The sequence below is a fragment of the Typopeltis vanoorti genome, chromosome 6 (assembly GCF_054136105.1).
Source record: "Typopeltis vanoorti isolate ZY-2024b chromosome 6, IOZ_Tvanoo_1.0, whole genome shotgun sequence".
NCBI classification, from domain to species: domain Eukaryota; kingdom Metazoa; phylum Arthropoda; class Arachnida; order Uropygi; family Thelyphonidae; genus Typopeltis; species Typopeltis vanoorti.
The window spans coordinates 63,750,355-63,771,183 of NC_143554.1; the positions used below are offsets into that span (position 1 = coordinate 63,750,355).

General features: G+C 37.4%; 1 protein-coding gene across 4 annotated transcripts in view; it reads right to left on the reverse strand.

Annotated features, from left to right (window-relative positions):
* The window catches only part of LOC150105498 (ecdysone receptor-like), a 240,631-nt gene that overhangs the window by 74,120 nt on the left and 145,682 nt on the right, over nt 1-20,829 (reverse strand). For all 4 annotated transcript variants that reach the window (XM_090394208.1, XM_090394209.1, XM_090394207.1 and 1 more), the window contains exon 2: nt 3,566-4,186. In XM_090394208.1, the coding sequence (XP_090250334.1) occupies nt 3,566-3,971 (406 nt within the window). In that variant the 5' untranslated portion in view covers nt 3,972-4,186. The remainder of the gene's footprint in view (nt 1-3,565; nt 4,187-20,829) is intronic.

Genomic DNA, 20,829 nt, shown 5'->3' on the forward strand with positions numbered 1-20,829 from the left:
TGAACATTTTTTCAGCAAAACCTTTCATTTTCCAGAACACCAATTCGCTACTTGCAATAGAAACTTCGGCATATCTATTCTGGAGATGTCATGATGAAATGACGCTTGAATTAACGATAAACACCTTGGGTTCCAGTACTGCAGCTGTTTAGGGCTTAGAAACAACTTCCCGTCATTTTTCCCCTCCATTTTAACACCATTATGATTTACAAACGGATAAAAACTTGAAAGACAGGTGCACAAGTCTACAGTGATATGTCTAAATCATTAAATAAGTTTAGCAGAACACAAAAGCACTGCAGGGATAAAAATAATGAACCTCATAAGTTTGTGCGCATCCTTTAATTGTCACTTATTCCGTATCAATTAACTGTTTATTCCGTGTTTACAATTCCAACATAAAATGCCGAATTATATGTGTGTGTGTGTGTGTGTGTGTGTGTGTGTGTGTGTGTGTGTTTCGTGACAGCATTTAAACCAAAGTACCTATTTACCTCTGCTGTTGTTGTTGTTATTTACTAGAGTAAATTTTACTTCCTGGTTTCGCCATGGACTGGTAATAAACCCTTAAGTTTTTCATAAGAGTAATTTTATAATTTCTTCAGATAAGGCTAAGTTGGCTAGTCTAAGGCGAAGCCATCGTGGTTTTTCTCTCGCCAAACGAGGTGACGTAATTGCTTCCGTTGCCTATGAGTATTTTCAGAAGTTTTACTGCATTAATAACTTCCGAGGCAATATTATTAAACAATTAAATCCTTGTACATACATATACTTTCCTCCCTCCCCTCTCAAAAAAAAAAATGTATTGATAAAACTAACAGTTTTATCAATAAACTATTGATAAAACTGTTAGTTGCTATTATGGGTACAACAAAACCAATTTCATCAACTAAAATTATATTGATCTCCAGCTCGAATGAAAAAATTCCGTTGAAGGGAAAGGACCCATAACCGAGACATTCAGTGCTATCATCATTCTTTCTCTAATTCATAATAAAATAATAAATAAACGAAAGGCGAAAACTTTTTTTTTCAGATGTTCTATAAGCAAATTAATTATAAATTACTTTATTATCGATCACTGTCCAATTCATCAACTTCTGGCCTCTCCCTCTCTCAGATATTATACTCATCAGAACATATCAAAAATGAAGTAGTCAAATGCCCAATGGAAGCTATAATTAAAAAAAAAAATCAAATTTATTAATGACATGCAATGACAAGCACCAGGTGTATAAATGGCCTAATGACACGAAAATCTCCGAAATATCCAACAATGATGAAACATTCTTGCAACGTCTGAAATGAACATTCTGTCCAAGCGGACATTGCTAGAATATGTGCAAAGATTGTTCAGATCAATCGATCAGCGCTGAGTGTGAGTGGCTAAATTGCGAATTTCATTTGGTTTCGAGTATGAGAGACAGACAGTCCATTGTTGTTGTCACGTGACACGCATTCCATTTCGCAGCCGAAGTAAATGTTCGTTTCATTCAATGGCGCACGTACTATCTTAATTATATATAGGAGAAAAGTGTGTATTGTATTGTCCGTATCTAATAATAATGGTTGTCGGTCATACTGGAAAGCAACGAGTTTGACATCCAGGGCTTAGACCAATGTTATTCGACAACAACGTTTTTATTAGCGAGACGACGGCCTCTTACACATACGAATTCATTTAACTTGTCGCAATCTTTTTCTAGGACTTTCAGACATCACCCATTGACAACAATTCAATAAACGCTAAAATTGTTATCTGAGACCTTCACACTTGTATATAAAACCGACTATTTATTGACGGTTAGTTGCGGCTCCTGTTCTGAAGTCCTTGACACAGCAAGCTTGTTTACACTCTCCAAGTATATAGCAGACAAGTTTGTTTTGCTTGCGTCCCGGTGAGTGGACTCGCGGCAATGCAGTTAGCTGATTCATCAGGAATTCAGTAGCTCGCCGTAGCTCATTATGAATTCGGTAGCCTCGTGTCCGACAAACAGCACAAAAATCTTTGGAAACAGCGATAGCTACATAACCTCTGGGATATTCTTGGAGCTCACGGGTCGAAGTGGAAAAAAAAAACAAAAAAAAAAACGTACGCTGTATTAGCGGGTGTGTGTATGTGTTCCTAAATAGAAACAGGTAGTTGACTGGCACGTGCGAGGTATGCAGAAAATAGTACGGAAGAACTGAGACAGAAAGGCATACAGGGAAAGAAATACCGGAGGAGACTGAATGTAAAGGAAATAAAATGCATCACTGATACAGGCGAGAAGAAAGATAAACAACGCGGGTTTAAATGTGCTTCGTACTCACTTTCTGGATGCATTCAGAGAGGCATTGGTAGCGAATCATTTTAGGTGCGTACTGTAACGATGTTCAAGTGTATTAGGTTCGCTTTTTCCATTCAAAACGTATATTAGCACTGTGATGACTGGATTAATTTTTGTAAAATTTACTTTATTTTATTTTAAATATGCCAAAAAATTACTTAAAATATGCAAAACGATAAGAAATTACAGTACAATACATATAAAAAAAAATAACGCACAATAATTCTTCGAACTGATTAACCTGGTCATCTGTTCGAAGAAAAACAAAACAATGGTATCGGACTGCGGGAACTGCCATTTTGATTATCAGTATGGGCATTTGAAGGGTGGATTGTTATTTGGGATTACAGCGGAAGCAACTGAGTCTATGAAGTCAGTGTATGTCTCAATTACCTGTGTTCCCCTGGCTGATTTGTGGAATAAAATCCTTTCACCTCCACACGAGACCGGACTACTCACTTTCGGTTGAAAAGCCCTTATAAATGTCCTTCGCCTCTTAGACAGGATTCGAACCCAGGTTTGATGATCTTAACAACGAGTCTACATCCGTGTAATGAGACTGGAAAATTTAATCTATACCAGATTTGTGTTGGTGTCAAAATTTATTTAAAAATCAAATTAAAATGGTATAACTAAGAACGGGGTTAGGGAAGGTCAGGTGAGATATTTGTTCCGGACGCTAAACTGAAAAAGGCGCAGATCTAAACTAAAACAACAACATAATTTTAAAGAATTATCTTCATGGGGATTAAGAAACAATACTAACTCTGTGGCAACATCAGTAATGACTACTGTCTTACTCATATCTCTACCTTCTGTAAGAAGTGTGCACGGCATCGGCTCGGCTACTTAGATTAGTATAAAGGCAACTGAGGCAGTCATGAGTCTTGTACATATCGAGGTCGAGAATCTGACTATCCTGAAGGTCGCGAAATTTAACTTCATTTTCTTAGTGAGGCGTATCAGGGGGGGGGGGGATCACCTCCGGAAAATTTAGTACAAGCCAGCTTACTATTTTAAGTATATTTTCAATAATTTAATAGGAATTGAAATAGCCTATCTGATACGGGGTTGCTATGATACTATGCAGACTCGCCTCCACTTCTGATTCGAATCAAGTAATCATATATTTTGTGACAAACATCGCATGTTTGTCAGTCCAGTTATGGCTGACATATCTTTGAAGAGAATATTCTTAAGTAGTTAGTGAGAGATAAATAAGAAAACTCACTCACCTTTCGGGCTATACGGATCGTAGCTTGACACTGACACAGGAGATAGTCCATTGCTCATCACCAAATGATGTCCGTTGCCTACTGGAGGAGGAGAAAGCGATCCGATGGACATTGGCGATGGTGAGGGAATCCACGTGCCATCTTCCTGACGGATGCGCTTGCTCGAAGGAAACCCGTTATTCACTTGTCCCCCACTTGGGTCCATACTGTTTAGACAGGGACTGGGTAGACGCGGTTCCATCTTGACGATGCTAGGAAGGTTGGGAGAGAGTGCGGGGGGTGACGCCTGCCCCGCCACAGCTCCGCCGGTGTTAGCCTCAGTAATACGAAGACTGCTGGGTAGCATAATAGGCTTCATGGCAAAATTGACGGCCTGGAGTTGGTGCAAGGGCCCCTTGCAGTCCATACTAGGGCGAGTGTCGGGTCTCAGAACAAGGCCGGACACGTTCGTTGCCGCTGCATCGATGTTACCCGTTCTGACTTTCTACTCGGTCCTCGAAACGAGACTTTGGCAGTGAGGTCAGTCCTGACTCTCGAATACTTAATAACCGCTGGTCACCAGAGGTGGCAGCACTTCTCAAACGGTAGGCCACCACCGCGACCACAAAACACTACTTCTGCCTGTAAAGAAAAAAAAAAAAGATAATAAGAATCAGAAATGCTGAATATCTAATTAAATATATCAATTAGCATCTCTTCTACTCACAAGTTCATTTCCCCCATCTTTCTCCATGAGACATCCCTGTAAACCTAACCAAAGCAAAAATTCTAAATCTCACATTAGCATCCATAAAATCTCTACTCCTATATTATTATTACACTCTGTATAATGTAAGGAGGGGAATGATTAAGGGGTCTTCGGTATTAGTTGTCGTACATTCATGGCCAGCTAGCAGTAAAGCAGTGCAATATAAGTACCGTACGTAAGCTGATAAATTATCAATCCCCCCCCCCAACACACACACACACACACACACACACACACACACACACACACACACACACGCTATACTCCGTTTTTAATTCATGACATGTCTACGTCCAGACATCCCCGATAAGCATCGGCTACATCCGAAATCCGGGTCAGAGATTAATTTCGCTCTCTCAATTCGGCTATAGTCCCGTTGCCATGGTAACAAGAGGTTCGAAGTAAAACTCGGGATAAGTTTTATGATTCCATCCCCTCCCTTCCTACTCCCCTCATGGCCGCAGGTGAAAAATGGTGAAATTGCATGAGTGCTCCGATTGTTCCCACAGAGGAGGGGGGGGGAGAGGGAAGGAAAGTGGTGGGAGGATTAAGTAAAGAGAACAAACGTGTTTTTAAAATAGAGTATTATGTGGTGAACATTTTGCCGTCAGTCTTCCAAAATCGAACCCAAAATCGTCAGTCTTCCAAAATCTTCAAGTTTCCATATCTTAAGATGAAAATTATTCTGGAGTAGTCTTAAAACTCATCACCTGACTATGATTTATTTTTCGATCCAATCGTGAATACTTTGCCGCTAGTATCGATCGGCAGATAATTAGTGGAGATATGTTCCGAATGCTGTCACCAAACAACACACTTTGCTAAGATAATTCATTTACGATCAGACGACATAGCTGAAAGAAAAATAAAAGGTGACAGCTAATAACATGACGGCCTCGCAGATCACAGATTTTTTTAAAAAGACAACAATGTACGACTTGAGAACACAGCAAATGCTCACAACAATGGAATATTGCTTAGTATGTGCTGTGCATATTAAGCATATTTTATTTTTTTTATATATATACAGTAGATTTATGCATTTGCAGATATTTCGAATTAGAATTTTAGAGATGAAAAATTAAACATTTTTGTCTGCTAATTCTAGCGAATTCAAAATCTTAATATTTGCTTTCTTTCATTTTGAAAATTAGTAATAACCATTAGGAGCCTCCGTAACTCAGTCGGAATAGACAAAGCCCTTTAGTCTGAAAGACCTGGGTTTGATTCTCGTCCAAGACATGAGGAACCCTTATGTGGTCTCTTTCGACTAAAGGTGAGTTAGCTGGTCTTATGCGGAAGTAAGGAGTTTTTTCACCCGGAAACTCGGGTTTTTTGTCCCCCCAGAACACACGCATTTACAGACATAGGACACGCCGGGAGGCATAGGGCCAACCATCTTATCCTCAAGATGGTCGCGGTTGTTGGCTCGTGATGACCTTAATGGCTCGTGAAAAGCTTAAGATAAGACAAGTAATAACCATTAAATTCGTTTCTTTTGTCATGAAAATCCGTTCGTCTGTACGCATATAATAAATTTTAATGAAATACGAGATTTGCGATGAGATGTGTACTGTACACGGTACATAAAGAAAATATGATCTTTGCTGTTCTTGCGTCAATAAGCCATAAACATAAAGAAAAAAACCGGCTTAATTGGCGATGATGATGATGTCATGTACAAAAATACTACTGCGAAAAGCACCCATTTATGATTATCTCCAATCATTTTCATGTTTGTTTATCCTGTCAAATGCAATTCCTTAATTTTAGAGAAATAAATTTTATTATTATAACCAGTAATCGAAATATAAGTAGTTTGGAGAGAGAAAATCTGCAGCTAGAGGCCGACATATGACAATCTCTGATTCTTATCGACCGCTACCAGGAGACAAATTCATCTACAAAAGAAATTGGAAGAACTCTACACAAATTATTTAACTCCTCTCAATAAACGTAATGTTTGAGACCGATTGTTTGAGTTTATGAGGAGAAGTAGAAAACCAGTAGAAAAAACATCAAAGTGAGTGTAGAAATGAAGCTACACCCACTCACTCATTCGATCAGCAGTAGATGAGTAGTGCATTTTAATCAAAACAATATATCATAATCAACAAAAGATTGTAATTTTGCCGGACTGGTTGGCCGAATGGCAAGCTGCAAGTTCAAATCCCGCAATGAGCATGGATGATTTTCTTTAGGTAGGAGCTGCATTTCTTTGCCAGTATTGAGACCACGGTCCCGCTTACTGTATGTCTGAAATTGACTTGAAAAAAGTTCCGTGTTTGGTCTCTTGAGCAGGGTTTCGGGAGGACCAAGTAAAATTGAATTTAAAAAAATTATAAACATTAAGTTTTAAAAAAAAAAATCCTTACTCTGCACGGTTCTATAGGTTATAGGTTCTCATGGGTGGGAGTCACATAAAAAGTGTTTAATAAAAAGCATCTTTATTTACTTTGTTTATTTTATAAAATGAATAACTAATTACGATTTTCTACAACTGTGATTGCACATAATTAAGCACTTAACACTATCAACAGTGTCATTAAAAATAATGATTAACAATGAATCTAACTAATTCAGTGTTAACATGTTTTTTACACACTATAAACATGCATTTAGAGAACATCTAAATAATTAAGAGGTTTTTTTTTCTTGCCACTATTCAAAATAAACGAACAAAAAAAAAAAAAAAAAAAAGAAAGAAATTAAGTAATCGCAATCTTTCTTTCGAACGGCATTTTTAAGTAACGGGAGTCGGCACACCTGTGAAGGATGAGCGGAAATGACCCAGCGGGTATACACTTTGAGTCAGCCCAAAACGAAAGAACGCCTCTGTAGCGATATGGGTTCGTGCGCATGATTTCATTAACCTTGAATTCCGAGATCCGGATTCTAGTCCAAAATTTTTCATCCACACCTACACCATGTTGAAAAGCTCTCTGACTCACTTGTCATACGAGCGAAACATTGACTGATGATTCTGGCAATTATATTCAGGGTCTAGTATGACCACATCTGGAGGATGCATCAAGGCAGCTTCTAGCATTAATTTAAAATACTGATAGATTACTTGCTGAAGGAGTGGGTTTCAATTTGTTAGCCCATCCTGTCGCTGATGCCCGTGGAGTGATTGATGTATACTACGTCCCAAAAATGGCCTGATCTCTTTTGAAGTCATTTGTTTTCACAAGTTACACAACTATTCTAATAATACATATATATATACACCCATAGATTGATACTATTAATTATCTGAGAACATCGCAAAAAAAAAAAAAAAAAAAAAAATTCGTATATTAATAAACAGAACACAGTTTGTTCCCTAATTTTAAAATATGGTTTATACTTAAAATGTCTTCCAAATACAGCTTATCCTAATCACCCGAAATGGGCATTCATTACAATAATGTTTTTCTATTTAATTCATGCACGCTCCTCAAATTTCCATGGTAGCACACTATCATCACGTGCACAAGACAACAATTCCTGAAAATGACAAAAGAGAGCACGCGCACGAGCTAAATAACTTTTAAACTCACAAACTATGTATATTAAAATTGCATTTAATGCAAATTACATGCGCGAAGCGGGCAATGATATTTATATTAATAAAATACTCTGTAAATTATTTAGTAAGCAAAGCACGCGATGAAAACGTCAAGGCTAAACTAATAAGCGGAAGTGGTGCAAATGTACAAGAACGTAATTATAAAATGGACAAATTTAATTGCTTCACTTCTAAACTGCCAAAATTAACGTTAGGTTAGCTTTTAGAGTTATTAAGGTGACATCCAGTAGTTTATCAAAAGGTACGGAAGTTTCGGTTTTGTTCGTGGTTATCAATTGGGGGGGGGAGGAATCCGGCGTTACACTGTTAAAGTCTTCAAGAGTGTACAGAGCTGTTTTTTCTATCAAATGTTTGTTATTATCTTTCGCTTTTGTAAAAAAAATTGTGTACTGTCGAGTTAAATTAGTATTTTAAAATAAGTGGAACTGCTCAACGAAACAGTTTTCCGATTTAAAGAAAGTACTTCTTTTTTTTTTTATCTTTTTCTTCCGAAAGTTAAACATCAAGGGGACGTGATCCTTGTTTATTTGAACAAACATGGTGTTTGTTTTACAGTACTCCTTACGGTTCCCGTGGGACTTAAAGGGCAACAGATTACTTCCTAAATCTTCGTTTAATGACTTTCGGTTATAATTAAGAATGTAGGTCGAGGATTGGTGGGATGGTTAAGACAAAAAGACACGCGCGTGCACAATTCAACTACTCTAATGAACTATGGTTAGCCAGTAAACAAGTAGTCCAAAAAAAAAAAAATACGAAACAACGTTGTGCAACTGTTGTTAAGCCTAATATCCTCCAAAGAACGCATAAACTATTAGGAAGTCAGATCTGCTTTTAAAGAGGAAAATTTTCCTTACAGCACCTTTACAAGAGCTTAGCCGCCCACTGCAGAGATTGGGCCATCTAATCACCCTTTTTTTTCCAGTTAGTTAAACCAACAATCAATTGTACGTGGGTGCATTTTAAGACGGCTGAATAAAGCCCTCAGCATTAGCATTGCCAGAGTTAAATTTTCGATTGAGTTTAAAGCAATAACAATTATGTTTTGGATCTCAGTCTGTTAACTTAAGAGAAATGACTCAACAAAGACTTGAGCTATTGCCTCAAGGTCCGTAAACATCCTACAAACCTCCGGCCTCGTAGATCGGTTCGATTTTATTCAAAACCGCAATTCTCATAGTCATTTTGGAGTTTCAGCTGATTTATAGCCGCCATAACAAAATGACACTTTGTTACAACAGTTACGCAACACCTCTCTACGGGCATAACACAGAAGCAAAAAATGCTTTCGAAATCAGCATCAAAACGATTTTCCTCCTAAGGAGCTCTCTAAAAGTGTGCCCGATTTGGGTCCAATTCCGATTTTATGTGGCATTAAAATTCTCATGGTCAATTTGAAGAACCTGCCTTTATTAACATGGGATGAATACACTTACACACTCTTACAAATTGCCGTGATGCTGGTACCAATCCAAACAAGTACCGACTCCTTAGTATCTACCAAGAGTCGCTCTTGATTCCGTGTATACGTTAACAAAGAGACCCAATGAAAACTTCCTGAAGAGATGGAAAGAAACCAATAATTGGAGTTACGCAATAGCTTCAAGATTTAATTCACCTACACGTGTCTATCGTGCTCGATGGCCTGACTATTTGCATAGTGTCGATGATGTGTGTTCTCCAGCTGGTTTGTATGTCTTGCGAGATGAAAAATCTCAGTTTACAGGAGGTCAAACCTCATCACATTTATACGTGACCGGATAACTCATCTTCAGCTTAAAAAAAAAAAAAAAAAAGGCTTTATAGCGATTCTTGGCGTCGTAGTCGGGATTCGGAATCGGGTTTTTGAAAGCAAAGACCATCGCTTAGCTATGTAAGTTCGCATGAATTCGTATATTTCTTTATTAAAAAGTATCCTTTAACAATTACGAATTCACAACGCTAGTTTTTTTTGTTTGTTTTTTTATAAATCTGCTAAACAGATATTTAGTGGTACTTTTATATGCTTAAACGATGCAAATGTGCACTTATTCAATAAAATACAGCTTGGATATTGACGGAAATTCAGCTTGTTAGGAGTTTAGTCATCATTGTATGACTAACACTGGCTTCCTGTATGTAATATACGTTCCGGTTTTAATGTGCTTTATTTAGCTTCGATATTTTAAAACGGAGTAAACGAAGACTAAGTAGAACAGGAATATTAGAGAATGGGTGGAGAGCGTTCCTGCTAAGTTATGTTTCGCCGACGTTCCCCATAGCAACGGGCGTTGGCCGAGGTGCTGTGTGTTATGTACACACACACATATTCTTTCACGCAATGGACAAAGGTTGTTGAGATATTATAAAGAAATTGCAAAATGACAATGATTCTCGTGCAGCTAAGATTAGTACCTTCCTTTGACGTCTGTGTGGACACTGACATCAGTGTCCCAGAATTCTGAACGTGTGAAATATATCGAGGCGATACCAGAGATTTGTCAACTATGTTATGGGATGATCCATTAGGTGAGATGCAATGCTTTAATGTCATATAAGATAGCACTTAAAAGTATAATACTATTACTTTCATAGTTTTTGGCGACTTCAAAACATAAGCAAACGCATAACAGTTAAAATTCAGCAATTCAATTTTTAACATTCGCAATTACATTCTTGCCGGCCAGGTTAACCGAGTGGTTAACCTGGCTGGCGTTAAATGGTGTTTCCAAAATGAAGGCGAAGTGCATGGCAAACAATTAAAATTTTCCCGTCATGATAAGTACACTATGAAGTGCGAAGCATGCTACAAAGATGTGGCTATCGTGAAAAGATTCAAAACACTCAGCAGTTGGCAGGAGGCCCGAGTTCAACACTGATTAATTATAACCACTTTTAATATCCGGCTCTCGATCCCTGTTTCTTCTTGTTCCATCCACTTTCCATCCACTCTCCAACCAGCAGGCTACGGGTTCGAATCGAGCCGTGGGCATAGGTGTTTGTGACTGTCTTTACGGTGGGAGAGGAATTACATCGCCCAGTGCTGAGACTGTGCTCATTGGAGGCCTGATGTGGCTATAAAGTTCTGTCTGGATTCTAGAGCGGGTTTTTGAACTATGTAAAAATCAATAAAAAATATAAAATTAATAATAAACACAAAAAAATCCTTAGTACTTAGTACCGTGATTGTGCCTATCAGTGTACAAACTTTCGTGAGTGGTAATCACATAAAAAAATTAAAAATAAAAAAAATGCAAGTTCACTTCATATCCTTCCCGAACCACACATTATATTAAAACTCACTATATATTATGAACGTATCAATATAAACAAGACTTTTTTTTTAAATTCTTCTTTACATTATTTTTAAATAAAACTTCGCTTCTTATGCCTGGAGCCGAAACAATCAATTTTGAAGGAGTAAGTGAAAAATACTTAAGTTATGAAAGTTCTGCACGAAAAAAAGTGAAGTGGAGCATACTGCCAAATCGTCTGTGTTCAAAGAACCTTCAATATTGGAAAATATCAGATAAAATCGTAGACCAAGTCTATCCACGAGTTAATGGTAACGCTTAAGTGGGTCAAGCCTTTTCATACACAAACAACAGGTATGCAGCTTGTATTTTTTTATTCTTAAAAATAGATGGTACTTGAATGTCGCTCAGTAGCGAAGCAAGAAAAAGACAACGGACTCAGCCGTATCAGTTCTGCAAGGTTACTTAAGAGAAAGTCATCACGTCATTCGAGCATGAATGGCTTCAATTAAAAGGCCACGCACTATTTCGGTGGTCTTTGATTGGTCATGCGCGGAATCTTGCGATGGTTCAATTCCCTCTTACTTCCCTTCTGTAGATTGTTACGAAAGATAAAGTGCAATCAAGGCCAATAAAAAATAAAAAATTAAAAAAAAACGATGTTTAAGCATTTGGGTATCCAATTCAGTTCAAATCTTATTATACACGACTGCTGTCAAGAAGTTTGAAACATGTCATCAAAAGCTGACATGCGCACTTCAGTGCTGTAATTATATTAAGTATAATATAAATATGTAACAAATACTGCGAATGATAAAAGTGTCCTTTTTAACAGTGCTTATATACACACAGTCAACATGGTTAAATATAGATTTTTGGGGGGGGGGGGGGGAACACTATTTCATTATTTTCGGAAGAATGAGTACTGAGTAGTTTTTCACAGCCGAGCAAATAAATTCACACATTAATGTGATAGTCATTTATCGCGAACAGCAGCATGGATTGCAGACCGTCAATGCGATTTAACATGAAAAAATATCCCTTAAGAAACATCCTCCTAATCGCACTAACAACTAATCCGTTAATAAATTACTGTTTATTTTCAACGACTTGGTTCGATTTCACTCTTTGTTTGTTTGTTTATCCTAGATCACCGAATATCTAAACTAACACAAACATAAGCTAAGCAAGATAAATACGTTACTTTAAGCTAATATTTCAAAAGGTAATATGAAAAATTACCGCATTTGCTGTTTGATTCTGAGATAATTTGTTTTTCAGTAGTTTCATTGGTTATAAATATATTTCTTATAACAGCATTTTTCCCGATCGTTGTGAACTACGTGAAAAGAATTCCTCCGCAGCACAGAATTCGCAATTTACTTTCTGTAAGTGAAGTGCAAATATGGTCATTTGGGTAAGAAATTAAAATTAAAAATAAATAATTCAGATGCTTGTAATTAGTTAAAGGGTGTTCACATACTGAAATTAATTACATTAATTGGAACGCACTAAAAATTTAAAAGAAACAAATTATTACTATACGAGCGCGCTCTGGTGATTGAAAATGATTTAGCATAAAACACACTTAGCACACAGAATGTGGTGAATATGAAAAAAATAATGATAATAAAAAGATTTTTTTTTCCTTACAGCATTTTTTATCGATTTCAGTTCTCATTATAAAAATGGTGTTTCCAAAATGAAGGCGAAGTGCATGGCAAACAATTAAAATTTTCCCGTCATGATAAGTACACTATGAAGTGCGAAGCATGCTACAAAGATGTGGCTATCGTGAAAAGATTCAAAACACTCAGCAGTTGGCAGGAGGCCCGAGTTCAACACTGATTAATTATAACCACTTTTAATATCCGGCTCTCGATCCCTGTTTCTTCTTGTTCCAGCACGTTCATTCAACGTCTCCCCCCCCTTCAACGCCCCCCCCTCTTCTTTTATTATATTAGCATCTACCGCGTCAAATTCAAACTTAACAACGTCTGCTGGTGTGTGTGTATCGTCAAGGTCGCCCGTATGCCCGCATTGTTACATCATCTGTCATCTACGTACTTTATTCTCATATTCGTTCCTTTGACATGGTGTTGGGCAGCCGCTAATGACGAATGTTCCAACCACCCACTCGTCTTGCATCGTGTTTTTCTTCTTTTGATGTCCGAGAACGGGTGAGCGTATGTGAACGGTTACTTTTAGGAAATTGTCACGCGTCACAGAATCTCCCCTGGGTAGAGAACGCTCCTAGTTCTAATTCAAGAAATCATGCGCATATTGCACAGCATCCCTCCCTCCAAAGATCGAGAATGAATTTGTTTGGGTCCAAGTCAATGAAAGAACAATTTTATTACTGTAGGCCGCATCCAAAGAATCATATTAGGAAACAACATTCCTTGCCAGATATAGAGAGATAACGAATCCGATTATTTCCAACGTCTGTCCTACGGAAAGCTCTAATTTACAGAGTCATTCATTAACAAAATTATAGTACAACGCACTGCCTGTAGATGATTTTCACCGCCTGAAGGGAGACTACCCTACTTACCGAAAGGAAAAAAATAAATGCTTATTCTATTTATTTATCAGAAGGGTTTCTTGATAATGCTACATGGGTTATAAATCTTTGTGGATAGACTTAACATTTAAAAATCACAAGGTATATAAAAGAAAACACATAAATCACGTAGTACGCTGTACTCCACGATAAACGTACAATAAAAGCTATTTTTAGCATTTCTTAGCTTGCCCTGTTTCTTTAATTCAAGCACCCGTTTGGCGTGAACGTTTACATAATATTTTGCTATTATGCAAATTCATAAACTCGCCTATTTGTTTCAAAAGGATGATTGCAGTTCAATATGCTCAATGTATAGTGAGAATTAGCATTAGCCTATTAAAACAAAATTCAAAGCTGCGTTTGCTTACTGTTCATGCGACTTTTTTTCTTTTTCTTTTTTTCAAAATAAAATCGTTATCGGTATGTATTGAAAAACAGAATGATGGAACGTTTCAAACAATGACTGAACGATTAACGCAATTAGAAGACTTACTGCTAATTCTCCATTAAATTGAATAATTTATCATGGCTACATGAAAAATCTTGATAACAAAAAATAAAAGAGAAAGGGTGTTGATATTATGTAATAACGCAATACATAAAGAACGCATGATTAGTTCATAATTCATTGAAAGATCAAAAGTCAAGGACGCGAACGTGTGTTTACGGACACTTCGACATCGGATGCATGCACCGCCTTAATTGAAAACCTTGCTGAAGACCTTTAAATACAGAACATATGCAAAAACAATTATAGGAATGTCTGAGTTTCTTAAAATGAGGTACGAAAGTGAAATTAATGAAGCAATTTTTGAACCCGTCTGGTTTTGTCTACTTTTATCTGTTAGCAAACCTTTCGGTGCACCAATTAACGATAAGTTCTCATTTAAATGTTCCTTTAATGTATTGCTAGCGGGTTTCAGGCTCACAGGGAGAAGTATAGGAATAAGCGACCCCGAGTGGAGTAGATTTCATTGGTTATACCCACGTGAGACCGATACCACGTGAAGAGAAAGAGCTAGAACATGCAAAGGCACTTTGTTTGTTACTACATGCAAGGGATAAGAGAGGCGATGCAACCTGGAGATACTTCTTTTCTTAGTATCTTAAGAGATATCATTTATACTCGAGTGTACACAACGGCAAAGAAATAAGCAAATTAGAGAGAGAAAAATCGAAAGCGGAGTATACGCCAAGGACACATTTGAAAGAGGAGGAAAAAAAATGACGAAAAGTTAACTTTTTCATTACAATATTGTTGAATTTTAAATCAATGCAGACAAAAAATTAAATTAGAACCGATCATTTGTAGATGGACTTATTAGTACGCCGTACTAATAACAGACTGCATGTAATGCTAGTAAATCATTCAGTAAAAAACGCGTCAGTGAAATTAAGGTGCATTAATCTCGAACCAGATTATCATTTGCCTTGTACAGGAAAGGCATCAATTATGTTGTAGATTCGGTGCTTTGTATATGTGCGTGTTAAAAAGTAATTTTTGAAGCGAATTAGAATTTCAGCCAATGTGATTTTACATATTGGTGATTTTAGTTTTTAATAACGAATGATTAATTAATAGAAATGCAAGAGAAAATAAGCAAAAAGTTAAGCAGAGCACACGTTTGATTATGCGAAATATGGTAATATTGAAAAAGAACAAACCGATTGTTTCAGAAGCAAAATATTCGGTCTTGAAAGTAAATATAATATTGCGAAAAGATAGAACGTGTGATCGTAATACTATCAATGAAATGATGACATCAGCTGAGTGAAAGAAAATTCACAAATTAAGTGATCACTCATGCAGAAGAAATGGACTTGTGGGATTTAATAATGACTAGTTATAAAAATCATGATGGAATTACAGACAGTAATTCAGATACGCAATGTAGGGACATCTGTAACAAAAAACAGACAGCGAATCCTCTGGAGCAGTTATCCAAGCATCATTCACTACATTTCAAAAATAAAAAATAAATAATAAAATAAAATAAAATAAAATAGGAAACTGCACTAGCTTATAAAATTCAAATATTCAATTTCAAGTCTCACTTCCCCTTTATTTAAATTGCTCTCACGTGTGGAATAATGAAGAGTGTCTTTATATTTACGAATGGAACTCAGTGAACTGCAAAGGAACTTTTCAATAGCTGAACTGTTATTAAGAAATATTTCCCACATGACACGAATCCGACATTTTTCTGCTTTCGCCAATAACACTTTCGAGTAATTTCTAGTGTAGAATGAATTCCAAATGAGGATGGAAATGGCGAATTCCAGTCTAGCACATATTTTGAGTATTTGTTTGGTTGTTCGAGACACGAATTCTCAAATACATCCGTGAGTGAATATGATTATCACCCAATTTGATGTTTTTCATTTTTCTTTCGGTGCTTCAAAAGGTTTGTGCGTGCCTGTATCTAATATAAAGAAAATCTCGCTCTGGATAAGAAAAAATAAGCGACATCTATTGACTAATCAACAAACTTGTATATATTTTCATACGGATGTGGGGGGAAATAAATAAAAATAAGGAAAGGAAATGATCGTACATAATCATAAAAAGAATGCAACGGCACATATTCTTGTTTCGACAGTAAGATGAATCGACTGAAACCAAGGTAACGCGACAGTTTTTAATAAGAACTTAAAATAGCAAATTTCATCAAAATCCGTCCAGAAAGAGCGCAGCTTATATGCGCACGTACAGACAAAAAAATCTATGTCGGGTACTTCAACATTTCGCGAAATCTACCTAAAAACATATGTCCGATGACCAGGGATTGAGGTGAGTCACCAAATGATTCGTGAAGGTTCTTGCAATGGTATAACCGCGTGACACGAAACCTCGCCGCAGGGCGGTAAAGTTGGGGAGCCGAAAACACGGCAGATTTAATAAGAGTTAAACAGATGTGAACAAGGTGGGAAGAGGGGGGGGGGGGAGATTAAAGGCTCAGTGACCTACTAAGAGTTTTGTGGGGGGGGGATTAAAATCATAATTATGCCATAAAGAGAGATTATGCAAAGGAGGAAGAAGAAGAAGAAAGTGAAAGGTAAAGAACACCGCTACAGAAGAACGCAATTGCTCAACCGAATTTCGATTAGTTTTTATTTTTGTTTATTAAGTCACTTTCTCTAATAAGTGATCTATCCTAATCCCTCAGCCATACGGCTGGTGGGGGGTAGCTATATGCTATCATACTAGGGAAATAATTATGAGCAGGGTGGTTTCCCGTTGCCTTCCTTGCCGTACTATATCCTATGACTGTCGCCGTATATGTTTACGGGACCAGTTTGCCTGTCTTGAGGAATGAAAACCCTCCCCCTCCGTATGAGACCGGTTAACTTACGTTGAATCGAAAGAGACGATAAAGGTCACTGACGGGAATCGAATCCAGGTCTTTCCGACCAAAGGGCTTCGTCTATACTGTCTGAGCTACGGAGGCTCCTAATAAGTGATATCATTTTTAAAAAGTGATATCACTTATTTGAATACATATGTAAAATTTTTAAGTTTTAGTAACAGCGACCGCTAACGAAGTTATTTATTCCTTGTTGATAATGGTATGGCGGCATTTAAGAGATGGTGATCAATATTCTTGAAATTGTGTTTGAGCGGAACACTTTGTGTGTGTGTGAAATGAGAAAGATAAATGCACTCACAAATTATGAATGAAACACAATCATCACGGAGAAGAAGAGTGTAATACACAAAAGAAAAGTAGTCGAACAGTAATAGTACTGCGAATCTACAAAAAAACTATAGAATCACAGATAGCGATTGAAGGGGAAGGGAAAACTGATCGCTCATTTGCAAAATGTATAAGAAAGATTATAGACTAAATTGTAGACAAAAAAAAATTTTTTTTTTCCTTTGATTCTCTTCGAGTTTGCGTTTAAGTCGTTCATTATCTTGCCAAATTCCCCTAAGGAACAAACGAAACAGAAGATAAACAGAACACTAAAATCAGAAATAGATCTGCTTCTACCTTCCTAACCTCAGTTTGTTGAATTCGGGACTGAATTGCAAATTTTTAAAATTTTCTATAATTCACTCATTTCAGAGTTCCAGTTGCACGCGTGTTAATCTGCTATTTCATTCATATATATAAGGCTTTCATCCCTTTCCTGAGACATAAAAGAGGACTCTGCAGTTAACTAAATTTAGTTTATGTAACGTAAATAGAGAGAAAGAGAAGCAAGGACTGGTTCTTAAAAAATAAACTGTTACATCCAGGTGTAGATGAAACCACATAGCCGCTTGATAAAGTTATAAGTTATACAAGTAAATAACCCCATCCGATCTCTGCAAAGCAGCTCTACGCTGCAGCCACCTCCAAGACAACTTAAGTTCAGATTCTCAAGTAGCAGCTGTATGAAATGCAGCTAAATGAAATATAAAAGACTTCACATTATCATCTGTCTTGCCAAAGGATTACCCCTTTGAAACTCATAGTATTTAGAAGTTTTACTGAATAAAAGGAGAGAAAAGATTTAGAATTAAAAAAAAAAAAAGAAGCCTTTTATATGTCGCATCCTGTTAGCTACCAGTATTAAAAGCGCTACTGGAACGACTGCAGAGAACCGCCGTTCTCTCTCTCTTTCTTTCTTTCTCTCTCCCTACAGTAAGGATGAACTTGAGAATGGACAAGCCCGGATAGTAAAGATATAAACCCAGCCTTCGAGAGATGAAAAAAACCATTACTTGATCGATTCGCAGAGGTGTAATACGCAAGTGCGACCTACCAAGCAGAACTGCGGACGAATACACATACAAACACGGCCTGCGTTCCTCCAGACGCTCTCAGCAGTCAAGGCCATCATGTTTGCCGGATTTTTATTTTTTTGCCCTCGTCTTTTCCACTGGTTCTTTGCTTGCTTACTGCTCTGAAACACGTTACGGACATAAAGGCTTGAATAGGGGAAGGGAAGAACTAAAGGGGGATCTCCGTTACATCTCGTCACGACAGCTCTCCTTCTTCGCCACTATTACCTATGCACATATAGACCGGGTGACCTTGACGCTCGCCAGCGGTGTTTGCCTTTAACTGACCTCCTCCTGTCGGGTTGGCGGCCGTGAGTGACGAAATGGATCCTATCTTCATTCACTCAGAAGCAACAGATGGAGAAGGTGGGGGGAGGGGGAGGGGAAAGATATCTTCTGTTTCTGTAAAGAACGAAAAATGTGAGCAAGTTTCACGTTGGGATAAGCTGAGATAGCTTGGAATGGAGGATAGGCTGCACACCAGCGGTGCACGATATGGCATTGCGCACAATCATGTTTATCTCGAAATATGGTAATACAGCAACATGAGCGCATCTGCTACTTAAGCATCGTGGACTGTACCCACAACTATCATGAATCGCAGCCAGATGGCAGCACTAACCTTGGAAAATCCAGGGTATTGCTATTCAATACTAGTACATATGGATTTTATAAAACGCTTTACCGTTGTCGTACAATTAAGTTGTTGGAAAAAAATCTAACAACTCTTATAATGCAATGAGACTAGTTCTCTTTTGATAAGTTGGTAACAATCTTAAGGGATGATTTAAGTTTGAATGCTCTTAGATACTTATTCTTAAACCTCAATTTTGCCATAGTTCTTTCCAGGGTGAATGGTACTTTTACAGAATACTCCTCTTGTAGGGAGATGAGCAGTGCTTCTCATACCTAGCTGAAGCTAAAAAGGATTCGTAATCTCGACTCGGACATCTTTGTACTGCTATTTTTAAATTTTTTTTTTAATTGCTTTTCAAACAAAACCCCTTTCTCATAAGTTACCTCAAACTTTTCTTCATTTGAGGGGACAAACTGGCTGCTAAAAAGTAAGAACAGTTGATATATTTCTGTCAAGTATATGGGTATCAACTGTTTTAAGTTGGTTGCAATTTCTCTCTCTCTCTCTCATGGAAACCTTTCAAGCTTGCGTCAGCAATGTAGTTGCAAAATTATTTGTAACTTGAATTATAAATAACACCACCTTTGGAAAAATAATAAAAACAGACGGATAAAGTCGGAAAGACAGTAAGGTTTTATTACATCCCCCTTCACAAATAGCATGCAATATTGTGGGTGTGTTTGTCTCGGTTTTAAATTTGTGTGATAGAAGGTGGGTGTCTGTAAGTTAAGCGCATTCTTAGCAAAGAAAAAAAACACGGAAAATAACAAAGAGCAACCTTGATCTTGGGAAAAGAGCTTGGCAGGTGAAGCGTGTCGAAAGAAGGCGGATAACACCCTACAGAAAAGCGAACCACAGGCAACCAAGTCACAAGGAAAACCTGAATGATTAAATGCTTAGCCAGAAATGGAAACATGAATAATAAAAAAGCAAAAAAATGCTACTTCTAACTGAAATAATACAAGAGAAAATATGTAGGGAGGAAACGTTGACTTTGGTGCTGGTGGTAAATAAATACGTGCGGTTAGCAATTCCAGGTGCAGTGTTACGAAAGAGAAACCTCTTCTATTATGCATCTGATCGGTGCGTTACTTGCAGTCTCAACTATGCGTCTAGCTATACTCGTTCTGTTCGAGGCAGATAGTGTTGTCAGTGATGTTTATATTTGTGGCGTGGATCGCTGTGTAAGACCGGGGACGCACAATGGTCTCTTCTATCGTCATTACCGAAGTATCTCTGCTACTGCCAGTCCCTCGATTACATCCTAGAATAGACGCACTGCGAGCGAGTCAAGGTCGCCATACTCATTTTAGATTTCGGTCCCTTTTCCAACCATTCCATTCTCTCCCCTCCATCTCTATAATGTCCGTATGTGTGACTAGAGCAATACGTAGAATAAATATAACCTCCTCAAATATAATCCGCCTTGCACTTGACTGCAAGATCAACAGATTCAATCTCTAGAAAAAAACTGTACTGCCAGGAATGTGACAGTTCGATGCTATTTAAGGTTACAAGAGTAGTATAAGGGAGATGAGGCTAAACAAGTAAATAATTCTACATCAGTAAAAATACCAAACGCCTCTGATTGTATTAAAAATGTATTAAAATATCTAATGATCTCAAAGACCTAGTAAAAAGTCAAATCAATTCTTTAGACTTGCGTGTGATTCCGGGCATCATTCCCAAGAAATTTCTAAATAGGCATAGATTACAATTAATGGGTCAAGTCCCTCTCAGA